General features: G+C 28.8%; 1 protein-coding gene across 1 annotated transcript in view; it reads right to left on the bottom strand.

Moving 5' to 3' along the window:
* LOC111635629 (eukaryotic translation initiation factor 4 gamma 3-like) overlaps positions 1 to 20,739 on the bottom strand; it is a 90,925-nt gene that overhangs the window by 7,467 nt on the left and 62,719 nt on the right. Inside the window, exons 16-19 of the mRNA XM_023380645.1 lie at positions 17,129 to 17,224; positions 10,730 to 10,861; positions 9,096 to 9,177; positions 2,781 to 2,918 (exon numbers count right to left, since the gene is read on the bottom strand). Of these exons, the coding sequence (XP_023236413.1) occupies positions 2,781 to 2,918; positions 9,096 to 9,177; positions 10,730 to 10,861; positions 17,129 to 17,224 (448 nt within the window). The remainder of the gene's footprint in view (positions 1 to 2,780; positions 2,919 to 9,095; positions 9,178 to 10,729; positions 10,862 to 17,128; positions 17,225 to 20,739) is intronic.

Here is a 20,739-nt window from a genome sequence, read left to right as displayed (position 1 = left end):
TATTTTTTTTAATGCTTTGAGATGTGTAAATATTAATTTCAAAATAAACAGATTTCAAATAGTATAAGTAAAATAATGTTTTATTAATGGTTTCATAAATAACAAAGAACTTTTTCATGCAGATAAATAAAACATTGTTACAACGTTGTTAACCTTTTGGGAAGCATGTGAAAATTTTTTCCACCAGCAATCATGTGTTTTATTTTTTACAACACTTAAAATTTAACACATAAATTAAAAGATTCGATGTGTAAATATGAATTTACATTGTCGTTTACTTTTTCAGTCTCACAAGGGGACCTTATGGTCTCAGAAATTCAGTTCAGAATGAGACTTTGCAGGTTAGTAGTATACCTCAAGGGTATCCACCCAGAAGAATTGTAAAGTGCACTAGCCAGAAGATTCTGAGAAAAAAAGGCTCTAAAGTTTTTAAAGGCTCTAAAGTCATAGTGTAAAATCGATCAGTATATGAGCACAGCTCATATACTGATCGATTTTACACTATGGCAGTATAGCAAAATGGCCGAGTCTGTAGCGAACTCGCTTTCCACGCGGGCAATCTAGGTTCGATCCTACCTTTGGCTAACTTTTTTGTTTTAATTGTTTTAAAAATTGTAACAACTTTTAAATAAAGTTAATGACCTAAAAATATTATCAATTAAATCATAAATAACTGTCAACTTTCACACCTTGGAGCTAATCATTGGTGAGTTTTCACAAGTCAGCAACAAAAGTGACACTTTCAAATAACTTTCCTACCTATAGTCTTAAGTTCATTGGTTGAAAATAACAAGGAATTGAAAAATTCTTCAAATTTAAAACGAATATTTTTAACCTCTCCACAGCTTATAATATCTTAAAATTTGTAATAACTTTTTAATGACAGTAGTAATTAAAGTTTTAATTTACCTCCATTAGAAATGCATTTGAAATTATTCAACTTTTTAAAGATAATATTTTACTTTTAAGATTTTATTTTTAAAATTTTAAGATATTATAAGCTATGGAGAGGTTAAAAATATTCGTTTTAAATTTGAAGAATTTTTCAATTCCTTGTTATTTTCAACCAATGAACTTAAGACTATAGGTAGGAAAGTTATTTGAAAGTGTCACTTTTGTTGCTGACTTGTGAAAACTCACCAATGATTAGCTCCAAGGTGTGAAAGTTGACAGTTATTTATGATTTAATTGATAATATTTTTAGGTCATTAACTTTATTTAAAAGTTGTTACAATTTTTAAAACAATTAAAACAAAAAAGTTAGCCAAAGGTAGGATCGAACCTAGATTGCCCGCGTGGAAAGCGAGTTCGCTACAGACTCGGCCATTTTGCTATACTGCCATAGTGTAAAATCGATCAGTATATGAGCTGCGCTTAAAACTTTAGAGCCTTTTTTCTCAGAATCTTCTGGCTAGTGCAATTTACAATTCTTCTGGATGGATACCCTTGAGGTATACTACTAATCTGCAAAGTCTCATTCTGAACTGAATTTCCGAAACCATAAGATCCCTTTGTCAGTTAATGCACACTTATAATCGGCACAAGAGCACAAGAGAAGAGATTAAAAAATGGATATTTCACATATAAAGTAATCACACATTTTATGAAAATAATACTTACTCCACTAAATAATTATACTTGTAGTCAATTTACACGTACATTTAGGAATATATAGATGTGATTAAATGTTAACAATATGCTATGAAATCATTAAAATAACTTTATTCTATTAAACTCAAGTTTATGAAATTATTTAAAGATAAATAAAGTAAAAAATATTCTTGTAAACGACACCTCCATAACCCAATTTTTAATTAAAACCAAATGATCTGTCAAATTATTGGGCTATAACAAGAATAATTAAATGGTCAGAAATGAAATAATTTGTCTAGAAATAGGAGGTAACATGTTAATTTTAATAATTATAATATATTTTAAATTTATAAGTGACAGCAGTGTTGTCAGCTTGAGATATTAATCCCTAGGCAAGACATGTTTTCCCCTACCAAGAGATTTTCTTAGAAAACAGCTAAAAATGTAGGGATGCTTAAAATATTTATTTTTAATCCCCGTTGATAGAAATGCAACTCTGAAGAACTAGATTATTGTTAATAATGACAATATGGCATGAGTACATAACTTTACTCAATAATGGTTTCTGAATTTGTAATGAGAGGAATTTTTTAAGTGCAAGAAAGATTTTCTACATACTTGAAAAGAATTTTTGTTTCCTATAAACTAACAACACCAAGCGGAAGTTGTGGTTTGAGTCCTGCTCAGGGCCGAGTATTTTTCCAGAAAATTCTAGTCACATAGTCTAATAATTTGGCAAATCGTTTGGCTTTAAAATTATTTTTGATTGGTCCCACATTAATTGAGCACGTGGAAATGACCAAAAAAGTGAGAAAAGGGAAAAAAATGACCTGAAAGGTAAGAAAAGTGAGTGACTCTGAGGCCTGTATATAATTATAAAACTTGAATTTCACATGATAGTAAAAATAGTTTCAATATATCTGATACTGTTATCAAATATTTTTCTGAAATTTTTTGTTATTTTAATGTTTATATGCATGTGAGGATGAAAATGTGCATTATTTAATAATATATTCATTGAATGCAGATTTTTATTTTGGAATGTTTTGTCAGGTGATTAGAATTAATTTAAAACTTGAATACTATCAATTAACACTTTAAAACTACTGCAAAAATATTGTTTAAGCACTTTTACACTTGCTTTAATAACCTAGAAATAAATTCATTTTTATCAGATAACAACTAACCTTTAGGATGAGATAATTGATTCATTAGAGCTTGTAAAGCATACACAGCTTGAAGCTCAAGATGCTCTTTATGATCTAAATATCGATTAAGAAGATCCACTCTTTCATGAACTTTATCTTCTATTAATTTGTTACGACCTAAATTTAAAATAATCTGTATTACTAGAAAATTATTGAAAAATGTAAATACAGTAAAACCTCAATTTAACAGACTAATTCAGGCAAGGGAGTGTCCGTTAAAGCAGAAAATCTGTTATATAATAAAAGTAGGTTTTCCAAATGCATAAAAAAAATTAACAAATTAGTTAGTTTATCTGTTTTTACTTATGTAGATACATTTGTGAATTTAAAGTAAGTTTGCATGAGAAGTTTAATTTCAGAGAAAATTTTTCTATATGTATTATTGCTTATATACTCATCATAGTTCCAAGAGTGTAATAAATAAGTATATGATCTAAATTGAAATAAATAAATGCTCTTTAAAAAAAAAAATTCTATTTATTTGTCTTTGAATGACATTATATCAAGACATTTCCATTTGTGGCATAAGTTAAGAGTGGTGACTCTTGAATTTGAAGAAAAAAAACATGTTAATTTAATTACATATGACAAATAGACAGAAATTTTATCTGTTAAATTAAGGTTTTATTGTAATTTTAAAATATATATTATGTTATAATATGATATGTCTTTCTAGTTTATATATCTGTAAGAATTACAGTTTAACTTATTACACAAAAATATGATTTTTAAAATTTTATCAGGAGTCGCTGTGATTGTTGATGCTGCTGGTGACACTTGTATTTGACTTTCAAAGTATCATTGGAGTGTTCTGGTGGAATTTAGATGCAAATAATGAGTAATTTGAAGGTTCAGGTTGTAATGAATCAATCGTGTTTGAAATTGATTATATGTATATTAATAATAGCAGGAATAGAGCCTAATCCAGGTACCTTTGCTGAGATCCCCTCCAGAAATAGAGTACGAAGATATGCAAAAACAGGGACGCGGTAGACTCCGTAAAGGTAATACTTGAAATATAGAAAAAGGTGAACTGTCAGAATTTATAGAAGATGAACAATGCCAAACAGGAGAATCTTCCTTGAAGGGAAAATTGGGTGTAATAAGAGATTCTAATATCCAGGATTATTTTACATCATCATCAGTAGTGGAAGAACTTATTACTGAAGAGACGCCGTATACTATTAAAGCAGTTTATGATTTGATTCAGGAAATGTTTACAATACTGAACTCAGACTTGCGTTCAATTAAGGAGGAACTGATCACATTGAAGAAAGAACACATTGTTCTAAAGGAGGAATTAAATAGTGTAACTCGCAGAATAGAGATTCTGGACAAGGATGTCAGTAAAGGCACGTCATGGAAAGGTATGTTGGAATTTCAAATAGACAAGTTAATAAACAAGAAATAATATTATAATTTTTAATTATCCGTTTGAGACAGAGGATCTCTCTAAAGAGATCTCCCATTTCATTGGGATTGATCTAGGCCTAGAGAATTGTGAACTGGTTAGTTTAGTTAAAATATCTAAAAATGGCAATAAATCAATAGTTAAAATTACTCTTAACTCTGTCTACGATAGGAATTCTATTCTGCGAGAATTCTGGAAAGTTAAGCCGAAATTATTGATAAAATATAAGGAAAACATAATACTCATAGCTGATTTATATAAACGTTCTAAAGTTAGAAGGCAAAAGCTAATGGCTAAAGTAGACCATGAAAAATCAAAAGTATATAGGGTCATTGTAAGAGATGATTACAGTAATACCCTGAACTTATGCGATAGGTGGGACCGAGTGATAACCGCGTAAGTCAAATTTGCATAAGTTGGGGTATAATTTCTCAATTTGTGTAAAATCCAAGTCGGATGTACAAGCTAATAAGTGTTCTCGTTAACCTTATCTCGTCTTTTGATTCGTTCATTGTTACAAGAAATCACCATGTAGAGTCTCTAGTCTCTGTACATATAACAAATACAGAAATAAATAACACAAAATAAATTATAGCTACGTGTCGATTCTGCATGACACGTCTGAATATGTAAGCTGAACAAAAGTGCGGGGCAAATGAGTAATCAAAAGTTGCGTGGCACTCAAACAAAAGAAGAATCGACGAGATTTGAAAATCGCGTAACTCTAGGTTCGCATAAGTCGGGGTAGCGTAAGTCGAGGTATTACTGTATTATATAAAAGAAGGATTAATGTATACATATGATTTAGAATTGGAAAAAATAATCCAAGTTGATTGTTTTTTATAAAAGGGCACTATGCAGATAATTATATTCATTCCAAAGTGATGGAAAATAACAAGGAAAAAAGGATAATACTACAGATAATGATTTTGTAGCCGTTTATAATGATATGCATGATTTGATAGTCCATTCTTCTTTCAAACCTGGATCAAAGAATAAATTTATAAATGTACATATAAGTTTCTGAAATATTCAAGGCCTGGTCAAAAAAATGTATGATCATTCTATAAAGCAATACTTGTTGTTCCATGATATTGTAGGTATCACTGAAACATGAATGACAAATATAAATAAATTAGACAATTTGAATCTAGAGGATGAATGTTGGATGTTACATAGTGCTGCACATAAGACCCAGAAGTTTGGTAGACCGGCAGTTGGATTATTAGTATTAATTAAGAGATCTTTGGGACATGTGGTTCAAGCTCAGATGGAGTCTTGGGTCATTTTTGTCTGGATAGAACTAAATTCTGAACTTCAAAAAATGTGGGGAGCCACAACTTTGGGAGTTATATTAATATATATTAACCCAGCTTCAAACGTTAGTAAATACTTTGAAGAAGTTCAGAAGATGATTAACCAGTGGAATAATTTTATAGACTTATGGATAATGGGAGGAGACTTTAATGGTCGTATTGGAGAAAAGATGGATGTAATCTATGAAGGTGATAGATTAGATATTGCTAATATAAGAAGTTCTAAGGATAAGATGAACAATACTACTGGAGAATTACTATTGAGGTTTGTTCAGGAAAATAGCTGGATTATACTGAATGGTAGAATGATAGGAGACATACCTGCTGAATTTACATTTGTGAGTCATATAGGTAAATCAGTCATTGATTATGTAATATGTAATGAAGATATGATACATTACTGTAACAAAATGAAGGTAGTTGATAAGGATCAATCTGACCATTTCCCAATTCAATTATCTCTATTAGGTTATAGTCTTAATACATTCACTTCAAGTTTGGCTTCACAAAAACAATTCAGATCTGACAAAAGGAAAACTAAAAGATTTAACATACAGTGTCTATTAGAAGAGATATCAGGTAAGGTTAATGAGATGTTATGTCAAGGAGTAGATTCAAATCTGATAGATAATTATGAAAACCTTATTAGGCTTTTAGAGATGTGTCGAGTTAACTACTGGCCGGGGAATTTCCCACGGACTTATAAACAATGTTGGTATGATAATAAATGCTTTTATCATAAGAAAAAGAAACAAAGCAGTTTGGCTCAATTCAGGAAAACAAAGTGGACTGGAAGAAGCATGTGGAATATAAAAGAATCTACAATAATTTAATCAATGCTAAAAAGAGAAGATATTTTGCTGAATTAAATAATAATCTGATAAGAACTAAAGACTCCAAAAAATTCTGGAAAATGATCAATAAATTCCGTTGTTCTGTTGTACAGACAGAGAGACCTGTCATTGTGCCATTTGCGAAATGGCATAGTTACTTTGATAGTTTTTCAATTAAGTGTAGGGTTAAGATGGATAGCACAAAAATGGAAGAACCAAAAGAGGTTGAATTACCTATGGAAGAGATCTTTAGTGTTCAAGAGTTACAGTTTTATATTAAGAAGCTTAAAATCAAATCTGCACCAGGAAGTGATGGACTCCCTAATAAAGTGATTAAAAATTTAACATTTCTGATTCTAGAATATATTGTCAGCTTATATAATAGATTCTATAATAAAGGAGTTATTCCGATTACATGGAATCGGGTAATATTTCTAATGATATTCAAAAAAGGAGATAAATTGAATCCAGAAAACTACCGCCCGATTGCGTTATTATCGATGTTCCGTAAGCTCTTTACTTTGATGTTTGCTAGAAGATTTAATGAATGGCTAAGACAATGAGAATTTGAGGAATCCTACTCAATTTGCCTTTGTTAGAAAAGGTGGAACTCAACTAACATTGTTTATATTACTGGCTATAATCCAGATTCAACTCGAAAGGAAAAAACATAAAGTATATGCATTATTTTTGGACCTAGATAAGGCCTGCGATTCAATCAGTATAAGAGCCTTAGAAAACAAAATGTCTCAATTTTGTGTGGCTAATTCAATGATAAAATTAACTGGTTTATTATTTGGCCATTATGATGCAATTATTAGACACAATGATGAACAAGGTTATCCCTATACGATAGATCGAGGGTTGTTACAGGGAGACCCGTGGTCTCCACATTTGTTCAACTTTTTACTTTTGACATTAATAATTATTTTGATAAAAAAGAAGACGGATTCATGATAGCCGACACTGTGATTCACTCTGATTCTTATGCAGACGACATAGTTATTATTGCGCCCACAGCAATAGCTCTTAATAGAAAAATTCAAGCAATAACCAAATATTTCGAACAATTAAGAATAAAGATTAACCCAAAAAAATCAAATATAATGATCTTTAGAAATGGGGCTAAACTCCCCAGGAGAATTGTCTTTCTACATTAACAAAATTTCATTGACCAGTTTTAATTCAATAAAGTTTCTGGGGTTATCTTGAAACCTTTACTGTCCTTTGACAGACATACTAGGATGATGATGATTAAAACTAATAGAATGATTAATGGTGTAATGAAACTGTTTGCTAAGACACATCTAAGAAATATCCAAACACAGTTTAACTTATTCAATTCAATTGTATATAATTCAGTGAGCTGTGCATCACCATTATGGTGTATGTCCAACTATCAGAAACTGGAAATTATCCAGAACAAATTTATTCTGGAAATTATCCAATTTTGTTTGGAGTATTGATTTGGAGTAAGATTGTTTTGTTTGCAGTATAAAATTCTGGGGAGTGCTTTAAGGTTAGAAGTAAGCAGATATAGTCCCACTGCGTTATTTATCAAGAGAAGTATGATTTTGTTGATGAAGATAAGAGATAGTGGAGATATTCCATTCAATCTGCTAGAACAGTTATATAAGACATCTGTACAGAAGAATTCTAAAAGGAATTGGATAGCCCAAATTTCAAAAGTGATTAATAGTTTTGGTTTCTAAATCGTTTCATTTATCTTCTCGCCAGATCTAAGTGAAGATTTGTGTAGTCAACTAATGTATAGTATTTTAGATATCCTATTAACACGTGACGTGGAGGATAATTGTTCACACTTAATACCAAACTGGTATAGTTCATTATTGAACTATCCAAATATTAACAATTATATTCTATCAAATTTACCTTTTGTAATAAAATGGTTTTTCATTCAAATACATCTTAATACAGAAATAATAATGTTAAATAACAAGTTCTACTTATATGCTGATAATTTATGTCCTAGATGCAATACGGAATTTTCAAAGTATCATTTGTTTTGCCAATGTAAAAAGAGTTATGATTTAAAAACGAAATTTGATTTGTTAAGTTTAAGTGAGTGCAGATCGGTGGATGAAATGTACCAAGTATTCCATAGAGCAACAACTCGGTTTATAGTTAATCTATATAATTACATTAAAACTTTTGTAAACAATTAGAAGGAAAATATTATTGTAATAATATTATGTAATATGTACTATGTTACAATATATAAGTAAATGTATCTCCCATCGTAACAGGCAATTGCCGTATTACAAATAAAGTGTAATTTGGATTGGAAAATTCTAAAATTTTACTGGTCACATTTTCAGCAGTAATTCTCAATCTTAGACATGAATCATGTTTTCTATGTTAGTTTTTTACAGTAAAACATAGAACTTATCATCTTTCATTTTTTTAATCCTTAAATTATACTTTCATAACAGCCACTTGCTAAAAACAAACTAGATTAATTTCAACAGTAAAATCATTAGGGTAGCTTTATACTTCTATTGTTTAAGAAAATGAGTGCAAAGGATGCTTCACTTCTTCATTTTACTACAGAATATTTCATTTTTATGGTATATTTATTAAAAATGACAAATTTATTCAACTAAGCATTTTGTTTATGGAATATCTTTACAGTAATTTAACATAAAAAAATTAAAATATCATTATCAAAATTTTAATAAATTTATAATTATTATTTATACTTAATAAAACTTACCATCAATAGCATTTTCCATTACTGATGTTACTAATGCTCGAACAAACTGAGGTTCTTTCATCCTTTTTCCTCCTACATTCGCCTTGAATTAAAAAATAAAGTAAATAAAGTTACAAAATATTTTTACTTTGCAATTTTCAAATTACTACAAATTATTAAATAATTAATAAACAAAATTTCTTTTTCAATATATAAAATTAGTCTTTAGAATTCTATCATATATTAATCTAGATACAAAAATGGCTTTAATAATTTAGAAATAATGTGTAAATTAAATAGTTCTAAGAAGTAAAGTAAATAATTATATATTAGTATTTTTATTTAAATTACAGTTTATTGCTGCTTATATTAATAATATAAGAAATAATAAACTGTAATTATCAAATTTTTATAATGTGTGAGTACATAAAATATCAACTTTTCAAGAAAATAACTTTAAAACTTTACAAAGATGAAATCAAAAAAAAAACTTTCTATTTTATTACCAATTCTTTCCATATATGCATAGAATGTTCAAAATAGAATTTATAGATCAACACAATAAACTTGAATCTTATATTCATAGATTGTATAAATAAATCTTTTAACAATATTCAAACTTAAATAAGAATAAAAGATATATATATGATATACCAAAAACATTATTTAATAATATACACTTAAATATTTAAATTTTTAAAAATAAAATCAGTAGCTACTGTAAATCAATCCTGTCCTGACATACTGCTTAAGAATGTACAAATTTAATTTGTAAGACATTATTTTTAAAATTTCTACAATATTTGTTTAATAATATTTTAAATATACATTTACATAAAATACAAATAATTTTTTATATAAAATTAAAATATTAAGAACTCATATAATTAAAAATTACAGCTATACCCCCTATACCCCAATTATGTAAATCTAATGTGTTCATGAATAAGTTGAATATCAGAAATTCAAATATAAGATTTTTCATCTTTTATCATGGTAAATTAGAAATTCATTACCAGCCAGCAAATCTGAATAACCCAACCAATTTCTCTAAATGACACTGAAACACTATAAAACATCTACTTATCTAACAACCCTTACTAGAAACAAATTACTTTATTAATAAGTACTTACTGAGATCATTAAAAGCTATCTTTGTAAAAAATAACACAACAAATAAGTTTATATAGTACCCTTTATATGGAATTAATATGTAGTAAATTACAATAAAAATGTTGTAATAATGCTGTGTATTTTATATTAAAGTATTACTATATAAAAGTAGAATGATGAACATAATGAAATAGGTAGTGAACCTACTGTACTATTAAGAATGTACTGAAATTTTGTACTGGAAAAATGCCTAACTGACTTAAAATACATTACAATGCTACTGAAACAAATGAAAACAAACAGGAGTAATGGCATTGTCCATATTTCCCACTTTTACCAGCACAACTTTGAATGTTTTCACAAATGTGTTTCAAATAAATTTGTAATACTGGGATTCTTTAATTCAGATATTGTAATGGATAGTAAAGAATATCATTCATTGTAGTAGGAATTTGGATATTAGGGTACAGCTGTAATATGTTAATTTAAATAAGTAAAAAAAAAAAAAAAAAACAAAATTACAACAAACAATAAAAACTAACTTCAATCCAATCAAATATCTGCTCATTGTTTACACATTTTTTCTGAAGTAAAAAATCTAATTCTCCTTTAATTTCACTAATTGAAAGAACAGATGTAGGTTCGGGTTCTGTCTGTACTGTAAATTCTAATTTCTGAAAATAAAAATATTCAGTAATATTAGGTTAATAAAGTATTTGTTTAAAAACATTTAAAAATAATCTGCTTAATATAAAATTAGCTTTTAATGAAAATATAAAAAATAAGATTATTATTGAAAATCTTTTAAAATATTTTTCTTATTTTAGATTTTGCAAAGTTAAAATTTTTAATTTTTTATTAAAATATAAGTTTATTTTTATCTAAATATATTATTTTTGTTGATAATTTTTAAAAATTATTTACTTTCTTTTAAATATTTAAATTGCCAATTCTTGTAGATTAAACAGAAGTGCAGATTAAACATAAAACTGATGTTAGTCACTGATTTGAGTGAACACTTTTAAACAATGTAAACATGCCATAATATAAATTAAGTTTATAAATTTACTGTATTATTTTGATAACTGAAGAGAGGAGATGTTTTTTTACTTACTATGCAATCCACTTAATACAGTAGAGCATTGTTTATCTGAATCAATTGGGGACTGGGGTTATTCGGATAACCAATTATGTACAAAAAATATATTAATCTATCCCATGTTGAAATTTTTCTCTGTTGTGTGTCGCATTACGTTGAATTTTCGTTGATGTTAAGCCTAATGTAAATTTTTTAAAATAATAATCGTGGCTATTGTATCGTTAGAAACTATTTCTTTATTTTGTACAAACAAAATAAATATATTGAAAAATATAAAAACAAAAAAATTATATTTTGGAAGTTAACCTAGTATCTAAAACGTTTGATTCAGCATGACACAGTCCGAATGGAACGTTTTCAGTTGATCAGCTTTCGGAGAAACGACGCTCTACTGTACTAAGATATTAAAAATTTATTACTTTTAAATATTAAGTATAAATAGTGAAATATTTCACTATTCTTACAAGTTCCATTAATTTCTGAAATAATTTTTTCTGAAAATAAAAGAATTTTTGCAATCCTTTTGCCTTCAAAATTTCTAAAAATTTTTTGTTTTTAATACTAATATACATAAACTACAGTATTGCAGGCAAAACCAGAAATTCTCAAAACCAGTTAATTGGTTTTCAACAAAGCCAATTTCCAAATCACTTTCAATTTAGCAGCATTGATGTTTTATTATTGTATTTTATTGTTATTAATAAAGTACTATAGTAAATATTAGATAAGATACATATATTATTCCCTTCAGTAAAGAGGTTAGTGTTTCTTCAATGTTGGTAAATGCTGGGGTCTAAGTATTAATATTTAACAAACAGCATTTGAAAACTATCATTTTAAAATAAATTCAAGTTAATTTTTAAAAAGTCAAGCATGCTTAATTAGGGCCATGTACAAATATTAATATAATGTTACACTGAAATTTTTTGATAGTAACATCAGTTATGTAGAATCATCTTAAATCTAAGCATACTTTACTGCCAACTAAAATTAAAAAATGATACTGTAATGATAATTTTATCAATTTCAATGGCTGTTTCAAACCTGTGAACCAGTTTTCCAAAACCTGGTTTCATTGCCAGCATTAATTTAACTATATTAAATAAAATTACAAAACCACTACAAAAGTAAAATTATTGTTAGATAAAACAAACAACAGTAAAATATTAGAAATGTAACACTGAAATATTAATAATAAAAACATCTTTAAGTTTTTATTAATATCTAAAATTTCATATAAGATTAAAATATATTTTTTCTAGCAATAAAAAATTTATTTTCATAGATATAATACACACAATATGAAACTTTAATTTCCTGAAAACAAAATATAAAAGTGGGTGATCGGTTAATGAACAAATCAAATAAAAATCTTTTGCGAAAGATGTTATGTTTGGACAACGAACACCTCACAGAACAAACACAAGAAGAAGCAACATAAAATAATGAATACCAATTGATCTTCCCTTGTTTTCAGACAACAATTCGAAACTTTTTGGAGTGCAGGAGACGTTGACATCGATGCACAACCCGGTATATACTGATTGGATAGTATTCCTTCTACATCGTTTCTACATATATAGGGCTATATAGGGTATATATAGGGTACATATATATCGTTTCTACATATATACGAATAGTATTCCTTCTACACCATTCTACATATATTCTACAAGTTTGAAACTCTCCCTTGTAATTCGAGCCTTTTATTTTTCTGACAGAAACAATTCTTTTATAGTATTTGCGAGACTGTCGGGTGGGCACTCATTAAGTTTTGCGTCAATTTTTATTTTTGAAAGGTGAGAGTATAATAACAAAAGTAGAGAGTGTCAGCAGATGTCTGATGTCTGTTGTTACTGGGCAGTATGGCTTGAACAGGTCTACAGTAGACCGCAATTCAATCTTATCTAAGAAAGATACAGTATAATCAAGAAGACTCAAGCAGTGAAGAGTAACAAAAATCACATCTGAGAAATAAAGAACATTGAAAAGCTCATAATGGAACTGAAACTGATCTGACAACAGAAGAACGCCAAGAACTCTTGAATGAAGAACACCAAGAAACTTGGCAAGATATGTTTTCTTCTGAAAAACAGGATTAATGCCAATATCTGCTATTAACGATCTTTTGAAGAAATGGGAAGATGTCAGAACAACGGTCTTAGAATGGCATCCAAACCAGGTTGAGGTTAATAGGCATAGGGATCTCTACAATTACAATGCTATTAATTACTTCTGAAAAATCCTAAAGAAGAGAGAAAAGCAATCAACATTAGACAGATTCTTTAACCCCCACAAATGGAACAAACATGACAAATAAAAATGCAAGACTGTGAATATATGTATTTTTATTATTACATAAATAAACATAGTAAGAAAGTATATATTTTTTATTTTTTGCAGGATCTCCAGAACGAATTAATTAAATACCTGTAAAAACCTATGGTAAATCAATAATTGGTTAACGAACAATTCCAATAGCAAATAAAGTCTTGGAACAGTTTACGTTCGTTAACCNACAATTCGGATAACGAACAAAGTCTTGGAACGGATTATGTTCGTTACAGTTTACGTTCGTTTACCAATCACCCATTGTACAGATTCTTTAACCCCCACAAATGGAACAAACATGACAAATAAAAATGCAAGACTGTGAATATATGTATTTTTATTATTACATAAATAAACATAGTAAGAAAGTATATATTTTTTATTTTTTGCAGGATCTCCAGAACGAATTAATTAAATACCTGTAAAAACCTATGGTAAATCAATAATTGGTTAACGAACAATTCCAATAGCAAATAAAGTCTTGGAACAGTTTACGTTCGTTAACCAATCACCCATTGTATTAATAAATTCAGTGATAAAACCGAAAAAATAATAATTTTGTAAAGTAATACTGTGTATTAAAGAATTAAGTATTATATAAACTTCCAAGTTTATATAATACTTAAATATCTTGTAGTTCAAATTACTATAAAATTATTTAAAACTTCCAAGTTTTTAAAATCATTTTATAGTAATTTGAACTACAAGATAAACTGACATTAAATTACTTTTTACTTTCTTAGCTGTTATATATAAAATATAGAAAGTATGGCAATCAGACAAAAAATGACACGCTCAAAATTTTTCATTTTTGGACTCAGGAAATTTGAAATGTTGAAAATTGCAAAAAAAATTAGGGGATTTTTCTCTATGTATGAATGCTAGTGTGTGTGGAAAACATGATTTTGTTCACACACTTTCAAGCTTAATAAATGTGGGGGTTAGATGAGTAACATTCCTAAGCTGTTAGAAAATAAACAAGGGGTTATGGGTGAGATGGGGGAGAATGGGAGAGAGAGAGAGAGACGAGTAAGGAGAGACCACAGTTGGTGATGGTGTAAAAAGAAGAAGACGTTATGAATACAAGAACATCATTGTTCTATCCATAAGACAGTTTAAAATGGTTGGAAAATTTTGCAGAACACTGGAAGATTATTGTTACTTCTATTTCTATCATTATTCATACATAAATTAGTTTTTTTGTAAAAAATTTCTGAAATTCTACAGGGAGGTTTATGTATGAGGGGAGTGATGCTATTAAATTTTGGTGATTAAAGATCAAGAGAGTGAGAGAGAGAGGGGAGTCATGTGATATCTTGATTAAGGTCGGACTTAAATATTTTACTTCTTATTACCATTTGAAATCTTTTATAAAACATCTACCCTCAAAATTAAGCTTTTTGCCATTTTATAATAATTAATAATATAAAAAAAATGTTAAATCACATAACAGATGACTTCACGCACAATTTTATAGTTTAGCCAGGAATGTTATGCAACTCTGCTAGATTAAAAAAAATTGATTTCAATTTGTTAGCAATTCAAATTGCTATTAAACAGCTACTATCAAGCACAATGTTCTGCAAAGAAACTGTATATGTATATGCATTAAAACAAAGTAAAATAAATGAGGGAAAAAATTCATGTAGTTTAATGTAATAATACAACATATTATATTATATCATCATTAATATTGCAGTGTTACAGTACTACAATGTTAATAATGTTATGATGATATCAAAGATTTTTTTTGCTCAGTCAGATTAAACTTATTTATTCTATGAATGTTAATATGACATGATCTAATAATTCTAATCATTCTAACATCATATATATCATCTTTACAAGAGTACAGTAATGGTTTCTATGCTTTTTATTTTAAATTTTTTATTAAGTGGATATCTTGCAGATACCCAATAGTCATATGTGCAACTTACAAACTATGCTTTGGCTGTAATCTATTTCAAATATCTGCTTTTTAGAAAAATGAAAAAATGTTTTATAGTCTATACAATTACTCCAGAAGATTGTTTGAATTATATTACTTTTAGTATATTGGGTTGTTTGAAAAGGAATTTCATTTGTTTTTTACCACTAGACGGATTAGTCGTATTTTTCCCGCCATTTTCATTCTAAACCATATTATCATTATATATTTTGATAGCTAGCCTTTTAAGGCTTATTTGTAAAAAAATTTGTTTGATTTCATGCAATTGTTTATTTTTTGTGTCCCATCAAATATGGAAGAATGAAAGCATCATCTTTGGCATATTTTGTTCTTTTATTACCGAAAAGGTAAGAATACTGCTCAAGCGAGAAAAATATTGTGTGATGTGAATGGAGAAGATGTACTGACAAAACGACAGAGTCAAAACCTTTTTAATCTACATTTTCCAGCACTCTCTTCTCTGTGGATAAAAGGCCGAAACACCCTCGAGAAAGTACAGATGGTAACAAGAAAGACGTTCATATAACACCAATTCTGATTTTAGAAAAACTCTGTGTTTTTAAAAGGACTTTTTTAAACTTTTTGGCGGCTAGTAGCCTAGAAAGGAAGGTCGGTTGCCGGAAATGTATTGTCTTACGCAAAAAATGGTGATCCCTATATGGGCAAACTTGTCTTCAAATATTATTAAAAAATAAAAAGAACCATCGGACGAAAAAATTACGAGCCAAAACTGGTTTACAAAATTTCATTCTAGCAATTTAAATATTTAAGATGCACCACGTTCTGGATGGCCAGTTGAAGCCAATGAAAACAAAATAAAGATACTGATTGAAGCAAACTGCCGAATAACAACACATGAAATCAATAAGAGATTAAATTTGTCAAATTGAACTGTTTATGATTACCTGAAACAAATTGGTTTCATTTCAATGCTCAATATATTGGTTCCATATGTTCTTAAAGAGAGATGCTCTCTTTGGTGGGATTTTAAGGAAATTTTTTTTGAGCTTTTACCAGACAATTTAACAATTGATTCGAAAGTGTACTGCCATCGAATAAACAAATTGAGTAATATCATCAAACAGAAAAGGTGGCCAAAATTGATCAACAAAACAGGTGTAGTATTTTACCACGATAATGTCAAATTTCACACAAGTTTGGTAACTCGTCAGAAACCGTTATAACTTAAATGGGACTTGCTATCACACCAACCATATTCGCCAGATCGAGCACACTCAGATTATTACTTGTTCCTGTCTATACAAATTTTTTTTAACTGCAAGACATTTACTTCAAATGACAATGTCAAAAATCACTTAAATCAGTTTTTTGTAAGCAACGATCAAAACTTTTATGAATGTGAAATCATGCTACTACCAGAAACGATGGTTTTGACCAAAATGGTTGATATATAATTCAATAAAATATTTATTTATTATTAAAATATTGTTTTTTTTTTCCATGGAAAAAAAAAACAAAATTACTTTCCAAACAACCCAATAAATATTAAAAATATCAGCATGTTTTAATTAATTTAAAAATTACACAAAAAAATATACTAACATTATCTTGAATAAATTTTTTGACATCTTCATTGGGACCAAGAAAATCTGTCCATTGCAGACCAGCTGCACGCCATAATTCTCCAACTTTACTTCCCTAAAAATTTATTTCAATTAAATTAAAATTAACAATAGGATCAACAAAAAACAAGCTATATATATTATACTGTTAGATAGTAAAGTGTAGAAATCAAAGATATAATCATTGTCAAGCATATATAACTGTAAAAATATAAAAATCACATTAATTGCATTACAGTATGTATCTTGAAGATACACATGTATTGCATTGTATATATTATTATTGTATTGCAGTGGCATGCCGTCATTGAAAGTGGTGGAAGTGCTGCTTCCCTTGTATTTTCTAAAAAATAAATACATATTGTGTGATTATTTTCATACAATTAAAATTAATATTTTATTATAACCGCATTATGTATCTTATGTATCTTACAAATTTCTATACTACATGTGAAAAAAAAGATAAGATTGCTATTGTATATTTGAATACTAGAAGCAGAATAGAAGCGCTGTATTGTCAGCTTCCAAACAGCCAGATTATACTCATTTGCGCATGCACTTTACAGAGCACCAACATCACCCGGTTTAGCTGGTAGAAGCTACACATGTATAATGCTTCCAATGATTCTATCCAGGACTAGTTCTGGGCTGTTAACCGCCTGCCTGCTAAATATTTGGCCACCCTTGCCCGATTACGAGCAGATTTATAACTTAACCCAACCGATAAGAATTTACTGGTATGTTTTTATGATAGTTCTGTATAGTTGACAGGAGTTTAAAAAATCCATTAAAATATTTGATATTTTTATTCCGCTCTCTGATTTTATATTACTCACAGATTTCAATGTTAAACCAGTGATATTACGATTTCGTATATCCCATCTTTAAGGGGATGTAGAAAGAAACGTGAACAATTCTTGTACAATGTTAAAAAATTAACTGTTACTTTAACAGCATCATTTACAACTAAATTTAATGAATGAGAGAGATGCATGAGGTACAGAAAAAGCTCTAGAATTTATTTTCCTTAAATTTATGATTTATGTATCCATTTGTCATAAAAATTTGTCTTTCCACTTTTTCCTGAGACTACAAATATTCGAGTACAAAGTAACTGGTTTCGACTTACTTCTACTTAAGATGTAGTTAAATAATTAAGCGATTAGGGAATTAGGGACATAAGTAATACCTGCTGAAAAAGCTGGAATTTTACTTAAACAAAAGCTTAGCCGAACCAATCTCTAGTCGAGTACAGTGGAGACTGATTTCTTCACAATATTAGATGGAATAAAGACAAATTTTTCCAGTTCAATGAGAGTGACCAAAAAGTATATTTTGGAAATTTCTGTGGACACCTGATCCTAATACGAATTAGTTAGAAAACAAATGACTATTAAGTTTAACATATGTAGATTTTTACAGCTACGGTGAGAAATGTTTAAAATTTACAACAACCCTGTTGCGTCCTTTGAGATACACTAGTGATGCGATACAAGGGATTTGACATTGACCAGTATCGGCATTGAGGTTTGGCAGTCCACATTTATGCATTGCACTGCAACCTTGGGGTTTGACAGTCCACATTTATGCATGCACTGCAACCATCTCTGATTCCATCCATTCGCCACTCATAGGGAGCTGTGTTTGACTAACAAGGGAACTGTCGGAGTGTCTTCTAATAAATTTTAATAAAATTTAGTTAATAACTACATTAAAAGTATACAAACTCTATTTTAAATTTGTAGCATTCACTAAAAGTGTTGATCAGAGTTATTAGCAATCAAATGCTGCACTACTTTATACTAGTTTAACACAATTATGCAAATTTTAAGAAGTGAAAGGGTCGTGGAGGAAGATGGCGATTTTACATTTAAAATAAATTCTGGAATTTTCAAAAATGGGAGAAGAATTAATAAAATTTAGTTAATAATTATGTTAAAAGTATACAAAATTTTATTAATTCTTCAACCACGGGTTATGGAATTTTCCTTAAGCCCATAACCCGAGATATCTTGGGCAAGTTACATAGCGTTACATAAAATGCAGTCCTTAAGGGGTTTTGAAATTTTTTTTTTTGAATTATTGGAATGTTTTTTAAGTCCCCAAATTTTTTCAAAATTTTTTGCCCATGCGAAAAAATTTTATTGCGATTTTAATTAGCCTTTAATAAGGCTTAATTGTTTTTTAATGGGATTTTTTTATCAAATTTAATTCATGGTTCTAAAGTTGTAGTGTACAGATTTGACTTCGGTACAGTTATTTAAAGATATGATGTCAAATGGTCTAATGTCAAAAACGACCTCCATAAGTTTTTAAATTTTTTTAATTAATATATTTTATTTTATATAAATTTAATTAATTAGGGGGGTCGGAAATCGAAATAAAACTTTTAATTTTTTAAAAATATTTAAAAATATACGGCCAGCTGGTATTCACCCTACTTTAAATTTTTGTCTTCCCGAGACTTCTATGAGAATGCCCCGGGAAATCCGACATTAGATGCTCTCAAGGTCATCCAGCTGTGTAAAAAATGACTCATCAGTGTCAAATTTTACAGAAAGGCGTGACAAAAGAAGTTAAACTATGAAGCTTTTTCTTCAAAATTAACGCATTTCTTTCGATTTTGTATCAGTTTTAAGTATTTTTTATGTTTAATTAAAAAGTCCTAAAAAACATTCGTACGTCAAGTGGTTAAGAAACAAAGACATGTAAACAGTGTTTTATAACTTCGTTAAAAAGCACGATGTTATCGTCCCTCTTGCCACCAGTAACTGAGACTTGTGTCAACCACTGCAAGACAAAACAATGTTACATGTTTCAATATCAAGCGCTATCTGCAGTTCCTGACAATAATCCTCTGCCACCTAAACTTACCTGTTGTGTAAATTGGGCCATAGAGTCCAATATTTCGTAAAATTGTACTGTATTTTATACCTTTCACCACATCACGTTGTCAACCACCACTTGGTAAACCTACTTTACTGTAAGAAAGCGAGCTACTGCCTGTAACTGTACTTTGTAAATATGTTAACTATTTATTGTTCACTCTCATTTCATTTCAATTTGTCCTATCTTCGTAAATGAATAATTTTGTACCTATTACTATTACCTATACTAGTGTGAGATTTTAAAGGGATTTTATTATTATACTAATTGTAAAAAGAAATCATATTACATTTTACAAATTCAAAGGAATTTTAGCCACAGCAATTAAAAGGAAAAAGAGATAATAAAGGAAGTTTACTTCCTTTCTCACAAGTTTACTTCCTTCAAAAGTTGTTAGTCATTCGATGGACTACAGTTTTAGTAAGAATTAGATTATTGTCAGATGATCTTAATCCTTAATCTCTATTGGAGGAGAAAAATAGTATAAATAGAGGATACTGCTAAAATCCGTGCACAACACGTCATTCAATATTCTATAGTCTAACTTAGTGCCATACTTTATCGATTGAACTTCGGCCCAAAAGACAGGAAGGTTACAAGTCAAGAATAATATGGAGGTATTATAATAGTACTTTTGTAAACTCTGTCTCTCGTATCCAGAAGGTAGAATACCTTAAGATTAAGGTCAATCTAGAATTGAAGACT

Source organism: Centruroides sculpturatus, unplaced genomic scaffold (genome assembly GCF_000671375.1).
Source record: "Centruroides sculpturatus isolate CEXI.00-Female unplaced genomic scaffold, Cexi_2.0 scaffold969, whole genome shotgun sequence".
In the NCBI taxonomy this organism is placed as follows: domain Eukaryota; kingdom Metazoa; phylum Arthropoda; class Arachnida; order Scorpiones; family Buthidae; genus Centruroides; species Centruroides sculpturatus.
This window is presented reverse-complemented; position numbering and strand designations above follow the sequence as displayed.